The 20272-nt window shown below is 41.3% G+C and overlaps 1 protein-coding gene across 1 annotated transcript in view; it reads right to left on the bottom strand.

The window, feature by feature from the left end:
* The window catches only part of MYO1E (myosin IE), a 276218-nt gene that overhangs the window by 107231 nt on the left and 148715 nt on the right, over window positions 1-20272 (bottom strand). The window contains exons 9-14 of the mRNA XM_082253069.1: window positions 17815-17947; window positions 7416-7612; window positions 4286-4366; window positions 4113-4199; window positions 2816-2902; window positions 438-605 (exon numbers count right to left, since the gene is read on the bottom strand). Coding sequence (XP_082109195.1) covers window positions 438-605; window positions 2816-2902; window positions 4113-4199; window positions 4286-4366; window positions 7416-7612; window positions 17815-17947 — 753 coding nt within the window. The remainder of the gene's footprint in view (window positions 1-437; window positions 606-2815; window positions 2903-4112; window positions 4200-4285; window positions 4367-7415; window positions 7613-17814; window positions 17948-20272) is intronic.

The following is a 20272-nucleotide window of genomic DNA, read 5'->3' on the forward strand; positions in this document are numbered from 1 at the left end:
GAGGCTGAGTCTGAGTCAGGTGTCAATCTAGGCTTCTGGACGAACCACAACCATATAATCAGGATCTTCTCAGAGCCTAGACCGGCTGTGACGTAAGCCAACAGCGGGTATTAGCCCATTGTCAGATGAAAACGGGTCACAAGAGTGCAGAACCGATTACACTCCTGTGACTCACAGAAGAAGTATAGCCAAAAAAGCTTTGGCCACACTTCTTTAAATGCTTGTTTACATCTAGAGGACCTCTAGTAAAAGCAGTTATTAATTCTTGATGCAGGCATCTCCGCACTGCAAGACCAGTCCCCCTCAGCCTCTTCTTCAGCATGCTCTGCTGGTCAGATGCCCCTGGCCTCTTTCAGACTGATGCAAGGCTGAAAGCTGCCTAGGCTGAACCCTCCTGGTAAATCTTTTTGCAAACACATGCAGAAAATCAGGATTACCTTTCCAGCATAATGGTGAACAATAAAGCCCTGGTTCCAGCTATTAAAATGTTCATGTGTCCCCACAGCCATCTGGAGTTTTTGCAAAAGCGTCTGATCAGCCCCTTCTCCCACTGCATGCATGGTGGCACATACATCGTCCAAAATACTCATTATGCCTGGTGGGTTCTGGAAAGTATAACAAGTGGTACAAAAGTCAAACACATAATGGAAGATACGTTGTACATATCGGCCCTTACTATGCACAAAAGAGGCAGCATCTCTGTACAGATAGATTTCCCAACAATGGCCTAAATAGAACCATTTCCATGAACCTAAATGTGCCCCCCACCACTGCAGCAAATCCATTTGCAAGCTACCTAAAAATATATGCCCGCCTAGTGATGATATTGGCACATATCTGCCTGAAACACTCGTCAAACCACATTTGATAAGCGATAACCAATCTTTATGAACCACCGCTCTGTATGAATTTTGCATTGAGCTATTGAGGTCTAAAAACTGTATTTTTACAGCAAGTGGTATGGAAACATGTGAAACAAAAACCAAAGCTCTGCCTAGATAGAAGACTACATACTATTTATGTGCAATATTTCATATACATAAAATTAAAATATCATCAAAAAGTTAATTTAGTTCAGTAATTCTATTTAAAAAGTGAAACTCATTTTATATAGATTCATTACACACAGTGATCTATTTCACACATTTTTTCTTTTATTTTGATGAATATGGCTTACAGCTATTGAAAACCCAAAATTCAGTATCTCAGAAGATTAGAATATTACAGACCAATAAAAAAAAAAAGGATTTTTAATACAGAAATGTTGGCTTACTGAAAAAGTATGTCCATGTACAGTATAGTAAGCACTCAATTCTTGGTCAGGGTCCCTTTTGCATGAATTACTGCATCAATGCAGCGTGGCATGGAGGCAAACAGCCTTTGGCACTGCTGAGGTATTATGGAAGCCCAGGTTGCTTTGACAGCGGCCTTCAGCTCGTCTGCATTGTTGGGTCTGGTGTCTCATCTTTCGCTTGACAATACTCAACGGATTCTCCATGGGGTTTAGGTCAGGCGAGTTTGCTGGCCAATCAAGCACAGTGATACCATGATCATTAAACCAGGTATTGGTACTTTTGGCAACGTGGGCAGGTGCCAAGTCTGGCTGGAAAATGAAATTAGTATAAATTAGTATTTCATAAAGCTGGTCAGCAGAGGGAAGCATGAAGTGCTTAAAATTTCCTGGTAGAGGGCTGCGCTGACTTTGGACTTGATAAAACACAGTGGAGCAACACAAGCAGGCGACATGGATCCCCAAATCATCACAGACTGTGGAAACGTTTGCATTTTATTTGGAAATCAAGGTCCCAGAGTCTGGAAGAAGAGTGGAGAGGCACATAATCCAAGTTCCATGAGGTCCAGTGTGAAGTTTCCACAGTCAGTGATAATTTGGGGAGCCATGTCATCTTCTGGTGTTGGTCCACTGTGTTTTATCAAGTTCAAAGTCAGTGCAGCCCTCTACCAGGAAATTCTAGAGCACTTCGTGCTTTCTTCTGCTGACCAGCTTTATGGAGATGCCAATTTAATTTTCCAGCAATACTTGGCACCTGCCCACACTGCCAAAAGTACCAATACCTGGTTTAATGATCATGGTATCACTGTGCTTAATTGGCCATCAAACTCACCTGACCTAAACCCCATTGAGAATCTGTGGGGCATTATCAAGAGGAAGATGAGAGACACCAGACCTAACAATGCAGATGAGCTGAAAGCCGCTATCAAAGAAACCTGGGCTTCTATAACATCTCAGCAGTGTCAGAGGCTGATCGCCTCCATGCCACACTGCATTGATGCATTAAATCATGCAAAAGGAGCCCTGACCAAGTACTGAGTGCATATTATACTGTACATGGACATACTTTTCAGAAAGCCAATAATTCTGTATTAATAATCCTTTTTTTTATTGGCCTTATGTAATATCATTTTCTGGGATACTGAATTTTGGGTTTTCACTAGCTGTAAGACACAATCATCACAATTTAAATAAAAAAATGCTTGAAATGTATCACTCTGTGTGTAACACATCAATATAAAAATATAGAGGAGTTTCATTTTTTAAATTGAATTAATGAATTAAATTACCTTTTTGAAGGTATTCTAATTTTATGCATCTGTACATCAAACTACAAAAAAAAAAAGACAAATATTTTATCTGTTTATTAAATAAATAAAAATATTTACAAAAACGCTATACATTATTTTTAAACCCAAATGACATAGAATGTGGAAAAGTGAATACATAAAAACACAGATTGAGAGAACATAACTAGACCTAACTTTGAGAAATAATAAATAGACATATTCTTCCCACACTTACCACTTTATTCTCAATAAGATCACACACAATCTTATTGTTAAAGTATTCTATTGGGGTCCATCGAATGCCTTCCTGAACATATTCTTCCTGAAATTCAAAGTATAGAAAAATATTAAAGGTGTACAATATATTGCTGCAAGGCAAATAGCCAAAAAATGTATATCTTATTCTGGCCAACCTGTGGCAGTCATAAATCCCACAATATAAGTCTCCATGCACACTAGAAGCCAAGCCAAAAAACGCTTAAAAAAAATGTTGAATAAAAAATGCTAATATTTAGTCTGTTTTTTTTTCAGAATCATACTTACCTAGGTGGCTGCAGCAACAGTCTGACTTGGTAGTTGTGGAGGTGTGGGGGGGTGGGGGGGGGAGAAACTTATCGGAATCTGAAAGCCCTCTTTAACAAGGGGCCCGCAGATCCCCCCATCTGAATGAGTACCTCTACTTATTCACAAAAAAGTATGCAAAAGTGAGAAAAAACACAACAGTTTTTGACAAGTGCTTTATTAAAATAATAAATAAATAAATTGTTCCCTGGAGTAGATCCAATGTCAATCATGATGAACGCTGGCCCGAAACCCGAAAAAAAAAAAAAAAAAAAAAAAAAAAAAAACACACCAGGAGGTCCCTACCTGACTGTCTCCTGCCAAATGACAGGCCCCTTGTGAAGTCATCGATTGGAGCATGTTTTTTTTGTGGAGGACATGTGGCCCGATATGGTTCAGAAAGGGGGGTGCTCGCTTGTCCCCACTTTTTCTTGGCCTGCCAGGCTGCATGTTAGGATAAGGTTCTGGTATGAATTTGGGGGTCCACAACAAGCCTTTTTTTTTTAATTTTATTATCTTAGAGTGGGGTTCCCCTTAAAATGGATGGGGGGGGGGCCCACACTTTTCTCAGTTTTTATTGCCAGCAATTCTTGTGTACATACAGCTGTCAGCAGGGAACCCCGCTAATATGGATGAGTCGTCTGTTCACTGGTTGTACAGGATGCAGTCAGCCTCTCGCTTAGGGGGAAAAAAAATGCTGGGCACTGGCGCTTAGAGTTTAGGGGCCGTCAGCATTTTTTCTGCCAAAACGCCGCTGCTCCATAATATGTTGCATGCACAGGAGCCCAGCTGGTTCACTAATGCAGAGAGGGGGCATCGGGAAAAGCCATAGAAAATCATTTGCCTTCACATCTTAAGCATTGCCAAGCTCCCATAAACCCCAATAAGTCCAAGCCATTTAACACCTGCCCCCATCACAGATATTGTGCTAACCTTCTAGAAAGCTACAGAGTTAGGTCAGTTGGATTTACCTGTTCTGCTTTTAGTGTCAATTCTATAAATATTTGTTGCAATTTTTCATTCACAAAATTGATGCAGAACTGCTCAAAACCATTTTTCTGAAAAAAATAAAATAAAAAATACATGCGTTATTCAGATAAGTACTTTATACCATTGGAGCTACAATCCTAAAATAGTAACTTACCTGAAAAATCTCAAAGCCATAAATATCAAGCACACCGATATTGTATTCTTCATGATCCTTCTCCATGGCTTTGTTGATGGACTAAAAAATAAATATGCTAAGTAAAGAAAACTGAAACCCAAGCATTATGGTCTATTTGTTTTGACCATGCAGTAGCTATGTGACACATGCTTTACTAGCGGTAGAAAGTAATGGGTAGAGGGGACTGTTAAATGTCAAAGCTGGAAACAAAGCGAAAAATAAATAAATATACACACACACACACACACACACACACACACACACGGTATCTAACAAAAGTGAGTACACCCCTCACATTTTTGTAACAATTTTATTATAGCTTTTCATGTGACAACACTGAAAGAAATTACACTTTGCTACAATGTAAAGTAGTGAGTGTACAGCTTGTATAACAGTGTAAATTTGCTGTCCCCTCAAAATAACTCAACACACAGCCATTAATGTCTAAACCGCTGGCAACAAAAGTGAGTACACCCCTAAGTGAATATGTCCAAATTGGGCCCAATTAGCCATTTCCCTCCTCGGTGTCATGTCACTCGTTCGTGTTACAAGGTCTCCGGTATGAATGGGGAGCAGGTGTGTTAAATTTGGTGTTATCGCTCTCACCCCCTCATACTGGTCACTGGAAGTGCAACATGGTACCTCATGGCAAAGAACTCTGAGGATCTGAAAAAAAGAATTGTTGCTCTACATAAAGATGGTCTAGACCAGTGATGGCGAACCTTGGCACCCCAGATGTTTTCGAACTACATTTTCCATGATACTCGACTACACTTCAGTGTGCATGAGCATCATAGGAAATGTAGTTCCAAAACATCTGGGGTGCCAAGGTTCGCCATCACTGGCTTAGACTATACAATTGCCAAGACCCTAAAACTGAGCTGCAGCATGGTGGCCAAGACCATACAGCAGTTTACCAGGACAGGTTCCACTAAGAACAGGCCTCGCCATGGTCGACCAATAAAGTTAAGTGCACGTGCTCAGCGTCCTATCCAGAGGTTGTCTTTGGGAAATAGACATAGGAGTGCTGCCAGCATTGCAGCCGAGGTTTAAGGGGTGGGGGGGATCAGCCTGTCAGTGCTCAGACCATAAGCCGCACACTGCATCAAATTGGTCTGCATGACTATTGTCCCAGAAAGAAGCCTCTTCTATAGATGATGCACAAAAATGCCCGCAAACCGTTTGCTGAAGACAAGCAGACTAAGGGCATGGATTACTGGAACCATGTCCTGTGGTCTGGTGTCAAGCGTGTGTGGCGGCAACCAGTTGAGGAGTACAAAGACAAGTGTGTCTTGCCTACACTGAAGCATGGTGGTAGGAGTGTTATGGTCTGGGGCTGCATGAGTGCTGCTGGCACTGGGGAGCTACAGTTCATTGTGGGAACCATGAATGCCAGCATGTACTGTGACATATTGAAGCAGAGCATGATCCCCCTCCCTTTGGAGACTGGGCTTCAGGGCAGTATTCTAACATAACAACCCCAAACACACCTCCAAGACAGCCACTGCCTTGCTAAAGAAGCGGAGGGTAAAGGTGATGGACTGGTCAAGCATGTCCCCAGACCTAAACCCTATTGGGCATCTGTGGGGCAAAACGGAGGAGCTCAAGGTCTCTAACATCCACCAGCTCGGTGATGCCATCATGGAGAAGTGAAGGACGACTCCAGTGGCACAGTGGCAACCTGTGAAGCTCTGGTGAACTCCATGCCCAATAGGGTTAAGGCAGTGCTGGAAAATACTAGTGGCCACGCAAAATATTGACACTTTGGGCCCAATTTGGACATTTTCATTTGGGGGTGTACTCTCTTGTTGCCAGAGGTTTAGCCATTAATGGCTGTGTGGAGCTATTTTGAGGGGATGGCAAATTTACACTGTTATACAAGCTGTACACTCACTACTTTACATTGTAGCAAAGTGTCATTTCTTCAGTGTTGTCACATGAAAAGATATAATAAAATATATACAAAAATGTGAGGGGTGCACTCACTTTTGAGAGATACAGTATATATATATTTATTTTTTTAAACCAAATAATTACATATCGATATTAAGAATCAAATCGCAACTAGGTCTTAATATGAAATCTGCAGTATGGAGCCTGTGGGTCCCACAGAGTTCTCTTTGCTTAACACAGCAGGAAGAAAGCTGGTCATGTGAATGGTTTTACTTTGTTTTTTTCAAATGTAATTCCATTTTGTGACCTACCAACTTCAGACTCCCAAAGCCAGCAAAGTATAATGCAAATTTGTAAAACACCACAATTTATTTTTTATAGTTTAAAATGTACCTCTTCCTTTTAGAAATGATTATTCTTCTTATTATTATTATTATTATTATTATTATACAGGATTTATATAGCGCCAACAGTTTGCGCAGTACTTTACAACATGAGGGCAGACAGTACAGTTACAATACAATTCAATACAGGAGGGATTATTTTATATAAAAACAAAACTACAGCTACAGTTATTCCCACTGGGGAATGTAATCAGGAAATAGGCACACAGACGCTCATGATTGGTTTTGCTGAAACGAGGTAGAAGCGCTTTTTTTCTTTTTTAATATGGGGGGTTGGTGGGGTATTGGGAAATAAATTAGCAACTAAAGAAGAGGTCTACTTTAAAACAAGTGAATTTATTCTTCAATGCTACAGGAAGCCACTAAAAATACATGGATTGAAAGCAACACTGAAGTGCAAGCAAAGGAGGGCCATGCTCTCAAGAGCTCACAATCTATTATCCATCACAATCAGTTAGGCAGACCTACAGATCTTATATCATCCTATATCTGAATTTGCATGGACACCCAAGGCAGATTCAATTTATAAGCAAAGAAAAAAAAGTTGACAATCAATCAACAGAGGTAAGTCACTAAAACATTTTTAATCCCAGCACCAGTGGGCAGGAACCATATTAAAGTGGGCACTGGAATACAAATGAACAATGTTTATTTCTATATTAAATTATATTTACTTCTTGCAGTAAAATAAAAAACAGTTGGTTAACTATAGGTTAATTAGGACTACTAAATTTGCTATATCCTACAGGACCAAAAAAATCAACAAATCTATAAAGCAATGTCATGTTTACATCTCCTGAGACAGGACTTACTTCTACCAAGTAATCGAAGACGCGTGAATGAAGTGCTTTGGCGAGAGCATCTCTAGTATAGCAGGCCTGCTCCACATTCAAAGTCACATTGATTGACTCGGACTTGCCACCCCACTTGCTATCCATTTGTCTGCTTGTCAACTTCTCTCTTAAGCGACTTTCATTTATCCCCAGGAGGAATGTAGGGAATGCTAGAACTGTAAACAAAAGAGACCTTTACAATCCAGGGCAAATATTCGGGTCATTTCTGTATAACCATTCATGTGGTGTTCACAGACAATATACAAAGGGGAAAAAAAATATACACACACGTCCTATAACAAGAACTTAGGACTGGTCAGTGGTTGTGAAACTAAAAAATTACTGAAGTAATTTTCCCTTGCCTTGCAATTTTACACAAGGTTTCGCATACATGCCGCACGCATGCTTCAAACACACGCAATTCCCACTCCACCTTCTACCCAGAAGTGAAGTCAGTGGCTCTTCTCTGAGGGACACCACGTACCCTCAGTGCTGATAGCCACCAGCACAGCCGGAACTAGCGAAGATTCCCCGGATTCCCACTGCTCGTCCTCCCACTGGAGTGGATGAACACTTTACATGCAGGTTTATCATGCCCATCCTGTAAGTATGCATTTGTTGTTAGACGCATATTTTATACTGCGCTTCGATGCTGCTGCTCTCCTTTCTCTTTTGTTGTACAGGTGCCCACATTTTGTTTAAACTAGGTTTTATTCACAAAAGAATGAGAGGAGAACAGTATTAGGATTATAATGAAGGGGCTCAGACACCAGAAAAACTGGATTTTTGACTTACCGTAAAATCCTTTTCTCTATCGTTCATTGACGGACGCAGTTCTGTCCGATTCATATCAGTAGTAGCGCACCTACCACCACCCCCCGGGCCCAAATGCGTCCTGAACTGCCGAAAAGGCATAGACGGACAGTGGAGATCCAGAAGGCCCTGCGGCATCCGTGAGGGGGTCAAGTGTCCAGTGGGACTATGTCGCGGCCGACCCAGCGCGGAGCAAAGGCCTGCACGCGCTCGCTGGTCAGACTGGGGTGACCACTGGATATGGGGGTCCAGTCTGTCGCCCAGCATAATTGTAAAACTGGACACCTGACCCCCTAACGGAGGCCGCAGAGCCTTCCGGATCTCCACTGTCCGTCTATGCCTTTTCGGCAGTTCGGGAAGCATTTGGGCCCGGGGGGTGGTGGTAGGTGCGCTATTGCTGATATTAATCAGAGAGAACTGCATCCGTCAATGAATGATAGAGAAATGTATTTTAAGTGCCTCAAACTGTTTTTTACAAGTTTGTACCAGCTGTGGAGCTAAACGAAGAGGGATTTATAAAATTTGACTGGAGGTCACACATCTGAATTACAGATTTTATTATACTACATTACACATCTCCTAAGATTTCTATACAAGCAGGATGACATGTTTCCTCTGTATGCTACTTTTTGGTTTCTTTTAAATAAGCTTCAAACACACTTCGTTCAACAAGACAGTATAGGCCATAATAATTTTAGGATGCTGGAAACAATTTAGGAGCATTAAAAAGTACTTTACTTCCCCCCTGGCCCTTTCTTCTCAATTAATAACAGACTATAGCATCTTTGTCTTTATATATCTGCAGACCACATTACTGCTAATGTTGCAACACAACAATGGAGTACAGTAAGAGCCGGTTAACACTGGGGTGACTTGTCAGGCGACTTGGTCACCTGACAAGTCGCCGTGGGTCGCCTGCCATAGATTAGCACAGGACCCGTTCTAATAGGAGCGACACAAGTCACTCCGACTTAGAAAAAGGGTCCTGTACTACTTTGGGGCGACCTGGAGCGACCTGCATTGACTTCAATGATATGAAGTCCGTGCATGTCGCTCCGCGACTTCACAGGTCGCCCCGGCAAGTCGGGTCGCCTGTATGTGAACCGGCTCTTAAGACAACTGGCAAGGAAATTTTTGTGCAGCAAATTTATATCGACTGATTGATACATTTGCACCAAAATGAGCCGAAAACGTCAATCTCAATCTCATCACTAAAATGAACGACTGTTTTTTCAAAAACCATGTACATCCTATTGAGTTGTTCTGTGATTAAAAATTGGATCTTTGACTTACTGTAAAATCCATTTCTCTGATGTTCTTTGACGGACAAAGCTCCTGGTTCTTCTTAACCATTGGGTTATACTGCCCCCTACAGGAGTAGGACACTAGGCAGAAAAATCGGGAAGAATCTGGCTACACATATGGGCAGTCCCAGGGGGTATACTCCCTCTCCCTGCTATAGGGTACTCAGTTTTGTTACAAGCAGAAGAATTACAACTCCACAGAGGGGTGGGAGCTGTGTCCATCAATGAACATCAGGGAAATGGATTTTAACCATTTCAAGACCAGAAGATTTGACCCCCTCCCTGACCAGGCCCTATTTTGCGATTCGCACTGCATTACTTTAATGGACAATTGCGCGGTCGTGCGATGCTGTATCCAAACAAAATGTATGTTCTTTTTTCCCCATAAATAGAGCTTTCTTTTGGTGGTATTTGATCACCTGTGCTACTCTTTTTTTTTTTTTTTTTTTTTTTGCGCTATAAACAAAAAAATGCAACAATTGTGGAAAAAAATATATATATAATTTTTCACATTGTGCTTTAGGACATTCCCCAAAAAAAAAAAAAGTAAAAATCAAAATGTAACATTTTAGGCCAATTTGTTTTCTACTACATATTTTTGGTAAAGAAAAAAAAAAAAAAAAAACTTGCAATAAGCGTATTTTGATTGGTTTACGCAAAGATTATTGCGTCTACTAACTACAGGAAAGATTTTTGTCATTTTTATGTTTTTTTTTACTAGTAATGGCGGCGATCTGCGATTTTTAGCAGGACTGCGACATTGCGGCGGACAGATCGGACCCCTAACTGACATTTTTGACACTTTTGGGGGTACCAGTGACATTACTACAGTAATTAGTGCTAAAAATATGCACTGTTACTGTAAGAATGCCAATGGCAGGATAGTGTATGTATGCCTGTGTGTGGTTCTGTGACAGGCACAGACAGATCGCATGCATGATCTGTCCCTGCCTGTCTTACAGAAGATCTGCCTGCATTGCTTACATAAGCAGGCGGGTCTTTCTCTCCGTTTGCCGGACGGTCGTGGGAGGAAGGCGGCAATCGCCGCCTCACTTCCCGCTGTGTCTAAACACGCGCGCTGCTGGAATAACATGCACTCCATTCACCTAGTACTACGTGACTGGACGCAGGCGAGCCGCTCTACCGCAGTAATATTACTGTGGGCGGTCAGCAAGCAGTTAAACATGAGGGGTGGCAATAGCAAAAAAATTCCCCAGGCTAAACAGTAGCCAACCAGGCAACAGGAGCTCAACCACAACAACTGGAGCCCACCTGACAAAGGAATACACCCTCAAAGAGGATCGGGTCTTCAAAACAGCAGCCTGCAAAACCTTGCTGCGAAAAGAAGCATCCGCAGATGCCAACACATCCATTTCACAACTTTGTGAAATGCCTGATGATGGAAGGCCCAGGAGGCACTAAGTGCCTGAGTAGAGTGCGCCTTGACAGGGAAAGGAGGAAAAAAAATTGTCAGGAGTCAGGACCAAAGATCCCAGCAAGGAACTAGGTCCTTACTCCTGACTAGGCAGAAAAAACTGTTGAGTACCTATAGCAGGGAGAGGGAGTATACCTCCTGGGACTGCCCATAGGCATAACCAGATTATTTTTCTGCCTAGTGTCCTACTCCTGTAGGGAGCAGTATAACCCAATAGTTATAAGATCAGGAGCTGTGTCCATCAATGAACAAAAGAGAAATACTCAATTTTTATTTTGGATAAATGGTTTGGGAAGTATTTGTCTCAACAAAGCTGCTTTAGTTTCCGAAAAGTCTACTGTACAGTACTGTATACAAGCCCTATTTTTTTTATCAATCTGACCCTTGAAACCAGATTTGGGATTCAATGCAATGTTACTGCACTTAGAACTATTCAATAGGCCAATTTTCCCTATAATGTATGATGGGGCAGGCATGACTTCTACATGCCCTTTTCAATAAACAATTAACTCTCTACTTGCCTGGCTTTCATTATATAGGGGAGATATCAGCTTTTAAAGACTATATTTGGTTTCAATTCATTAATAATGGGTAGAGGATAATGGAAAGCTAGAAAGCTGACCACTAGTGAGTCATCCAAGCAGATACAAGTCACATACACTTCCTGTAAATCAGTCCATTATGAACATGATATCCCTGATCCTAATCTCAATGACTAAGTGCTAAAAGGACTAACAAAACAAAAAATTCAAAGCAGAACGCAATGTTTCTTCTGTACCCTATAGTTTAATTGAATGAATATAAATATATTGTATTTTTTTATGATAGCTATCCTAATTTTCTTTTATACTACTTTGGTAAAGTGCTATTTACACAAAAAACATTACAGATTGAATATCTATCTGCAAAAAAATGCATGAAGGTATAAAAAAAAAAAAAATAAAAAAAATGGTTTTATAACCACATTAAAGAGTGGCCTCTTTACTAAAATATGAAAAAAATCTAAATGCCTACAAAAGTTTTGAACCAGTGCCCTACCAACATATCTTCATCAAAGTATACCTATAAAATTGTGTGCTGCAATGGTATGTATAGATTTAAATTGGCCATGATCAAGGTATATGGGGAGTATTTCGAAGGTGGATTTTGAGAGCCAACAGACCCTAAAATTATTTTAGATGGACCCCCCCCCCGCACTTGCTATATATCTCCCACAGTACATGGAAATGCAAATATTTTTAAGTAAATATAAACTGCTAAATACCTACCTTTTCTCATCAGCAGTATATAGCAGTCTTATGACTTCTATGAGTGTCTCATTAAGGCTTGTGGGAGGAGTTTTCATTCTGCTCTGACTGTCCTATGAGGCTGCATGACCCTGACTTTGTCTGAACAGTGCTGATTGGCACTGTGCTGATCACATGCACCCTCCCAGAAAAAAAAACTCTAGCAATACACACCAAACTGAGCATGTGCAGAGTGCCTCCAAGGCTCTGTTCTATCAGCAGATGGATTGGGGACAGTAAAAGAAGGAGGATCAGAGAATCCAGTATCAAACAACCTTTTTACACAATGCGGAGGATTAACCCCTTAGGTTCCACAGTGAGTATAACAAGCATGCTTTACTGCATATACAGAGTGGTTTTACTGTTGTGGGTTTAGTAACACTTTAATATGCAAATCATTTTAATGATAAACAGTATTTCTGATTTGTAGTCCCATTTACTTCAACTACAAATAAATAAGAAGCACTTTGTGAAAAATATGAGGTTTGTTCAAGGTACAGCACTTCCCACATTATTTCCGAACGTTTCTTTATAGTTTCTGCATGTGTGGGAACTTCTGGTTTTGATTTAAGGATCTTTTAAATAGGAAAGAAGCATGAACAGAGTAAAAAAAAAAAAAAAACAGAAAATCTTAATATTTCCAGATCTTTGAAATTTCAGATAAGATTAGAGAAGAGCAGGATATCTGCTACACATCTGGATATCAAGGCTGCTATTGGAAGAGAAGACAAGATCTTGGCACAAACAAAAAAGTAATTTTGTATTAGAAAGGGCTTCCTAGTTTACTAGAAATACAATTATGGTCTACATTTCAGGCAATATTACACACAATTCTATCCATTCTGCATATGCATTATATTTTTGGTTGATAACCGTGCATAATGTCATATCAAACATGTGCTATTAATTGAATGGGGCAAATACAAAAAAGGATGCAAATATTAAGTGTAGCTGAATATCATAATAAATGTTGTGTCCATGAAGATGCTGCATCTCAAATGACATGAATGGAAATGCCTGCACAGGGATGCACGGAACATATGTGCATCCCCACGCGGCCACATATGGCCTTTGCACAGGCATACGACATAGTACGCCTGTGTGAACGAGACTTAAAAATTAAAAATATCTAGTATTACTTTTTATTTTTACATTTAAATACGAAAATAGCGCAGGCCAGAGACTAAAAGGGTGCAAAAGCACAGATACAATCCAGCTGCAAAATTTTTTTTTTCCTTTCCCAAGTGCCTTAAGCTTCATGTACACATAGCCTATTATGACTGCTGGCTGCAGGAAAATGCAAAGCATGGCAAAAATCGCACTGCAAAACTACCAAAACATTCCTATCTTGAACGCAATTTTTCCGCATTCAGGGGAGGGAGGTTGAACCTCCCCTATCCACAGCAGCTCCTAAATGCCTATGTGTACATTGACACATAGGCTTTTATGAAGTGGAGTTTAGGAGCTTTGGCAAAAAATGCCAAAAGTTACTGAACACAAGTTAGGAGCTGTACTGCACATGAGGCCTTAGCCCCAGTTCACATTAGGTCGCTTCGACTACGGGGGTGACCTTCACATAATGGAAGTCAATGCAAGTCGCCCCGAAGTAGTACAGGACCCTTTTTCCAAGTCGGAGCGACTTGTGTCGCTCCTATTAGAACGGCTCCTGTACTACACAGTGGGAGCGACGATGCACGACTTGTCAGGCTGACCAAGTCGCCTGACAAGTCATGCCAGTGTGAATGGACTCTTAAAGTGGTTGTAAAATGACTAGCCTCAGGTGGTACACAGAGAAAAAATAAATATCTTACATAAGTTGCACCTGTTTATTCGCAGCCATTTGTACTGTACATCCTTGTAAATCTCAGACGAAAAGGATTTTTCACTGATTTACAAAGCAGGAGGCATAGAGCTGCAGATACACACTACAAGAAAACTGAGAGCGCATTGGAGTGGAGTGGAGGGATGGGAAGAGGACACCCCCCCCCTCTTCGCATAGCACACGGGAACAGAGCTGAGGCTGTAAATCACTGACTGTGTGCTGGAGCTCCCTTCCTGTCACCTTTTTAGGGACTTATGCAGATAACAGAGGAATTAGACAGTCAGGAGAAATGACAAACCGAGGCAAGTACACATTATAGAAATATTGCTTTGATCAGATTCCATGTCTGAGGTTTACAAACGCTTCAAATGTACATATAACAATAAAGCATGCTTGTATTATAGCACTTTTGAAAGGTTGGCTGCACTTACTGAAGTCAGCTGTAAACCTTCTTTATGTAGATTGTGGCAACAGAAAAGCTTGTACATGACTTGTACTGCTCCTAGTGTGAAATATGCAGGAGCTTTTATTGTGTTGCAAGTAACGTTGGTTGTGGATGGCCAGACCTGGTTCTGGGGGGCATGCTTTGGCTGATATGAACACTGACCTGGAGAGTGTTTGATTATTGTGCATGCCTGTTTATCGCTACTAAGACGGGGCCTATCCCAGAGAGTGCTCCCATGCTGCCTAACAGCAAAACCATCCAATGTGACCAAATCTCTACTTTCACGGTTATCTGAAGACCAGAGGTGTTTAGGGGGGTTCAATGTAGCCATTGAGCTATTGTGTCCAAACCAGTGAATTTCCATTGGATGGGCAATACTCATCTTCTGTCTACAGTCCTTAGTTTTTAAAATGCACCTGTGCCCAGACTAAAGACATTAAACTATTTACACATTCTTAACTGTAAGGCCCCTTTCACATTAGGTGGATCCGTTTTCACACAGACTCCACTAGCTCAGCGGGGTTTGCTCCATTGATCCCCACTGAGCAGGTGGATGGCAGGTCCATACCCGCTCTGTGCAGAGACAGACCTGTCAGAGTCCTGCTCTCCTCTATGGGGAGATCAGATAAAAAAGGACAGCCTGTATTTTCATCCGATCCCATCCAATCCGACTCGCTGGATAGATGCCAAACATATCGCCATCAGTCTGTTTGCAGCGTATCTTGCCAGATCAGATGCCAGGCAGTTGTCAGCGGCCACATTTCCTCTGACATCCACCTCCCCATAGAGGAGAATGGGTGGCCCGATCAGGTCCGCCTGAAAAATGGACAGGCGGACCTAATCGGTCCGATCATGTGAAAGGGGCCTAAAACAAGCTCCTACTCAACTATCTTACTACTTGTACTGTGTAGCAACTTTTTAACAGTTTTAAATATCCTCAAAGATCACAACAAGGACTCTAAAGTCAGGTTTCAGTGCCGATTCACACTATAGCGATGTCAGACATTGCATGTGATTTGCCCTGCATTGCTATGCAAGTCACATGCGATGTCTGTGCAATGCAAATTCAGCCATACAGATTGTATGGCTGAATTTGCATCGCAGTCGAACCAAAGTCGTGCAGGACCCCCTTTTTTTTTTTAGACTGCACCAGAAGCGGATCGCATGGGTGTTCACACCTATGCAATCCGATTCCTGTCTGAACTGACAGTTCTCACTGAGATATGCAATCTTATCTGGGGGTGTCATTAAATTTGTATTAATGCAAAACAATACTACACCGACCAGGATCGATGGATCAGCGCTCACTGCAATCACATAATGAAGGACTGTACATAATGTTATATATGGCACATAGTCATAAATCCAAAAAACCTATCCACAGGTGTGCTTCAGTGTGGTGTCCTGGGTTGAAAGAGGAGATGGTCTCTGTAGTATATTGGCGCTTTTCCACTGCATGGAACCGAACGGTTCGGCTCGCTTTTGTGCTTTTCCACTGCTGGTACCGCATGGTATGGTGTAGGAACGGTTCGGTACGGTACAGCGGCGCTTTTCCACTGCATGGAACCGAACGGTACGGCTCTCAAAAACAGTACCACCTCGATTGTGGTTCCAAGAGGTACCATACCCGGTACCATATCCCACAATCCTTTGCATGCAGTCACTACTAGCCACTGATTGGTCAGAGAATCCCACCCACTTAACTTTAGTACTACTTTAGTGGAAAAGCAAACCATACCGTACCGAACCGTTCCAACACCGTACCATGCGGTACCAGCAGTGGAAAAGCAAACCGAGCCAAGCAGGGCCGAGTAGAGCTGAGCCGGTACTTGCAGTGGAAAAGTGCCATATGTGGGGGAGGGAGTCCAATTATGTTGAGGTGCAAGACCAGCTGCTCCTAGAAGAGGTGAGGGATCCCTCCAGACATGCAGAATAAACGAAACAAGGGCGCCAGGTCAGAGTAGTGTTTAAATTAAAAACAAATTTATTGCAATGCACTTACATTTAAGAGAATCAACATCAGCATTCAGGTGAAAAGCATGGATCCCCAACGATAGGTGCAGAGGGGTGATTGGGACGCAAGCACCCAGCCACAGGTGTGTTCACAGATCCAGGGATGGAGGTTGATCCTCTGAAACAACGTTGCGGCTTGCCCTCTCCACAGTCTCCGCTGTCTCCTGCCGGCTTCCATGGAGGAACCCGCAGTGTCTTGTGACGCTGTATCCGGCTTGCGGCTGTGCGCCGCGGATGTCCCCAGGAGGAGGAGGCACAGCGAGATCCCCTTCCCTCGGGATCTCCGGACCATCCACTCCCCATCCTCCATCCCTGGATCTGTGAACACACCTGTGGCTGGGTGCTTGCGTCCCAATCACCACTCAGCACCTATCGTTGAGGATCCATGCTTTTCACCTGAATGCTGATGTTGATTCTCTTAAATGTAAGTGCATCACAATAAATTTGTTTTTAATTTAAAACACTACTCTGACCTGGCGCCCTTGTTTTGTTTATTATTAACTTTGTATTTACACTCCCAGCAGTTCCATATGGCAGTGTGAACTGCCTGCCAGTCGGGTGCGATGCGGGAATCCGCAGTGGATTCGCAGGGTTCCCGCATCGCACCAATGTGAACCGGCACTAAGTCTATTAGACAGCTTGGAAACACTGGCTGTTTGTTTATATCAGAAGGCTGACCAACTGGCAAGATCTAATCTCTCTGAGATTTCAGTGCCTCCATTGTAAACTTTGAAAATGGTATTCTTCACAAAGCCTATAGCTACAGAGGTAAATAAGGACTTTTTGTTCAGAACATGGGGATATTTTAGTGTGCATAGACTAGGCACAGGTTCAATGATGCCATCCGTAAAAGGTAATGAATAGTCATCTGACTGCACTAACACTTTTGGGATCGCTAAGGGAAAGCAAGAGGTTTTGCAACAGAAAGGTCCCTTCCTAGTACCAGAACTAATGAGTTCTACCAAGATTCTCACAATGGTAATGTGGTTGCCAATCTAATTTCTATAGAAAGTAAGGGCACATACAATCATTTCTTTCCTCCGTTTTCACATCTGTAAGCCTGTCAGATGGTAGAAGCATTTACCAATATATTCTGTACGGAATCATAAATTAAAACCAGTTTTTAAGATTAAAAAAAAAAAAAAAAAAAACCTTATGCGATGTTGCACTACATTGCTTAGCTTTGGATTAAAAGGGGCCAAAGTTACAATCTGCAGCTCGCAGAAGATACAGCTACTTCAAGATGTAAGAAATACCTACACTCTTCACTCTCCACTGCTGCATAGTTGCCTTTTTCCTTGAAGCTAATATTGCCCAGGTGTAGAATTCCAGCTACAATCTGCAGCACCATAGCTTGCTCTTCTGCAAAAATCCCAATAACATTCATGGCATGCTAAGAAGGAAAGAAAAGAACATTGATTTAGTCTCCAGTTAATCATTCCAGAAATATTTTTGAATACCAGATTTACCTGGTTTTCTTACTATGGAAAATATTGCACGATACGAACATGTGGCTATTGTTAACTAGCACTGCATTACAAAAGGAAAATATTGTTACAATTTTTTGACAGCACTGATATGCCATCATGTGATGACATTTGACAACTTTTTCAACATAACTGAACAGACAAACATTAGATCGTCATAGATAAAAGGTAAAAAACAAATCAAAATACATGGAAAACTTGCCTTTTGAAATCATCCTATCCTTTACATGCAAAGGGAGTTGCCATCTTAGCCCTTGATCTGCTGTTGCCATGGTGCTGTATATATCAGTTATGACACCAGCTATTTGAGTGCCTGACATTTCGGCAGAGAGCATAAGTAACTGACAGTTATTGTTCACAGCTTGCCTTCAAAGTAATGGTTTTGGGAAACCTAAAGTTATGGAATTAGTTCCGCTTTAATAGCCCACCAGCTTTCTCAACTTTGTTTGGCCATTGTTCCAAGGAAAAAATTCCTTTAGTTGCACAATATAGAATATTTGGGTTTCCATGCTTTACCTGCCTGTTTCAAATCTTTTCTAGTGTGTTTCATATTGTATCAAAAGATCAATTTTGGTTTTAACTTCAACTCAACCCAAACCACAATATTTTTACCATCTTGCTTCACAGTTGGTGAGAGGTTCTTCTCTTGAAATGTTGTATTTGGTTTGTGCCAAACATGTCCATAGTAACTACGCCTTTGATTCATCATTCCACAACACATTGTTGCAGAAGACCTGGTCTCTACTCATATGAGCAATGTCAAACTTTAGTCTTGTTGAATTGTTCTTTTGGGACAGCAAATGTTTTTCCTAGTACAATTACCATTAAGGTTAAATTGGTTATATTTGATTGTAGATGAGTGCACTTTGACACAAAAAGTGTTATAAGAGTCACCTAAGGATCCCACATTGAAATTTTGGGGTCCTTAGAGACTTCCTTTAGCATTAGTTGTTTGAAACCGGCATCTCTTGTAGTTTATTTTTCTTACAGTAAAATGACTGAATTTAAATAATTTGGCGATCTCTTTAAATCCCTTGTAGACTCCTAGGTACCCACAACCTTCTTTCTGAGGGTCTTGGAGAGCTCATTTGTTCTTTGCACAATGGCACCACATTCATCAAGCTCTACATGGTATAAGTATGACAGGTCCCACCGCCTTCTCTCTTTGGTGGTTCTAAATATTGGCACCCAATCTGGAACATACCTTTCTAGTGTTCCTTTATTTGAAATGGTGGTAAAATGTAAGGGCGTATTTTCTTTATCCTTTATTGCATTTTATGAGAATGAATACACCATAATACATGTGTCATTTGTTCATGTATATCACCTTCATCTGTAGGCAATATTTAAATGATCTAGTGTTTGCTGTTTTACATATATGTTTCTAGGTCAATAATTTCTATGGGTGTACTTCCTTTTTCACATGCCTGTACTTCAATAGCCTACAATGTTGAGCAGGAACCTTTGATCGGTCATATTTAGCTGTTAACAAATTAAGCCAATGAAGGGATATCAATAAAACACTGCGACTGTAATAAGGAAGTCCACACATTTTTACAAGTTTTATATAATTCACTGAGCGTGTCAGTAAGATTATCACATTGCTTCTAGGAAGGATTTGTTTTACCGACAATTCTGTATTATGGCCTAATGTGTGTAGGCAAGGAAGCAAGGGTAGGCATGGGAATAGCCAAAGACATAAGGACCTGTCAGAGAGCAAACAGTACACTGGACTGAGATTATACATTTAGAAAATGAAGGTACCAATAACTATAGCCATCGAAGCAGTCAGACTATGAATAATAAGGTTAAAGACTGGAGCCCATTTATAAGGCAGGCCATATTCCCTTAGTTTGAATGCAAAGCTTCAGGTTTCACTGGAGTAGAGTATATTATTTCTAATATGATGCATAGATACAGCATCTCACAAAAGGGAGTACACCCCTCACATTTTTGTAAATATTTTATTATATATTTTTATATGACGCCACGGAAGAAATGACACTTTGCTACAATGTAAAAGTAGTAAGAGTACAGCTTGTATTACAGTGTAAATTTGCTGTCCCCTCAAAATAACTCAAAACACAGCCATTAATTTCTAAAACGCTGGCAACAAAAGTGGGTACACCCCCTAAATGAAAATGTTCAAATTGGGCCCAATTAGCCATTTTCCCTCCCCGATGTCATGGGACTCAGTGTTACAAGGTCTCAGACCCTGAAACTGAGCTACA

The sequence above is a fragment of the Pelophylax lessonae genome (genome assembly GCF_965119305.1).
Source record: "Pelophylax lessonae genome assembly, chromosome: 4".
Classification (NCBI taxonomy): Eukaryota; Metazoa; Chordata; class Amphibia; order Anura; family Ranidae; genus Pelophylax; species Pelophylax lessonae.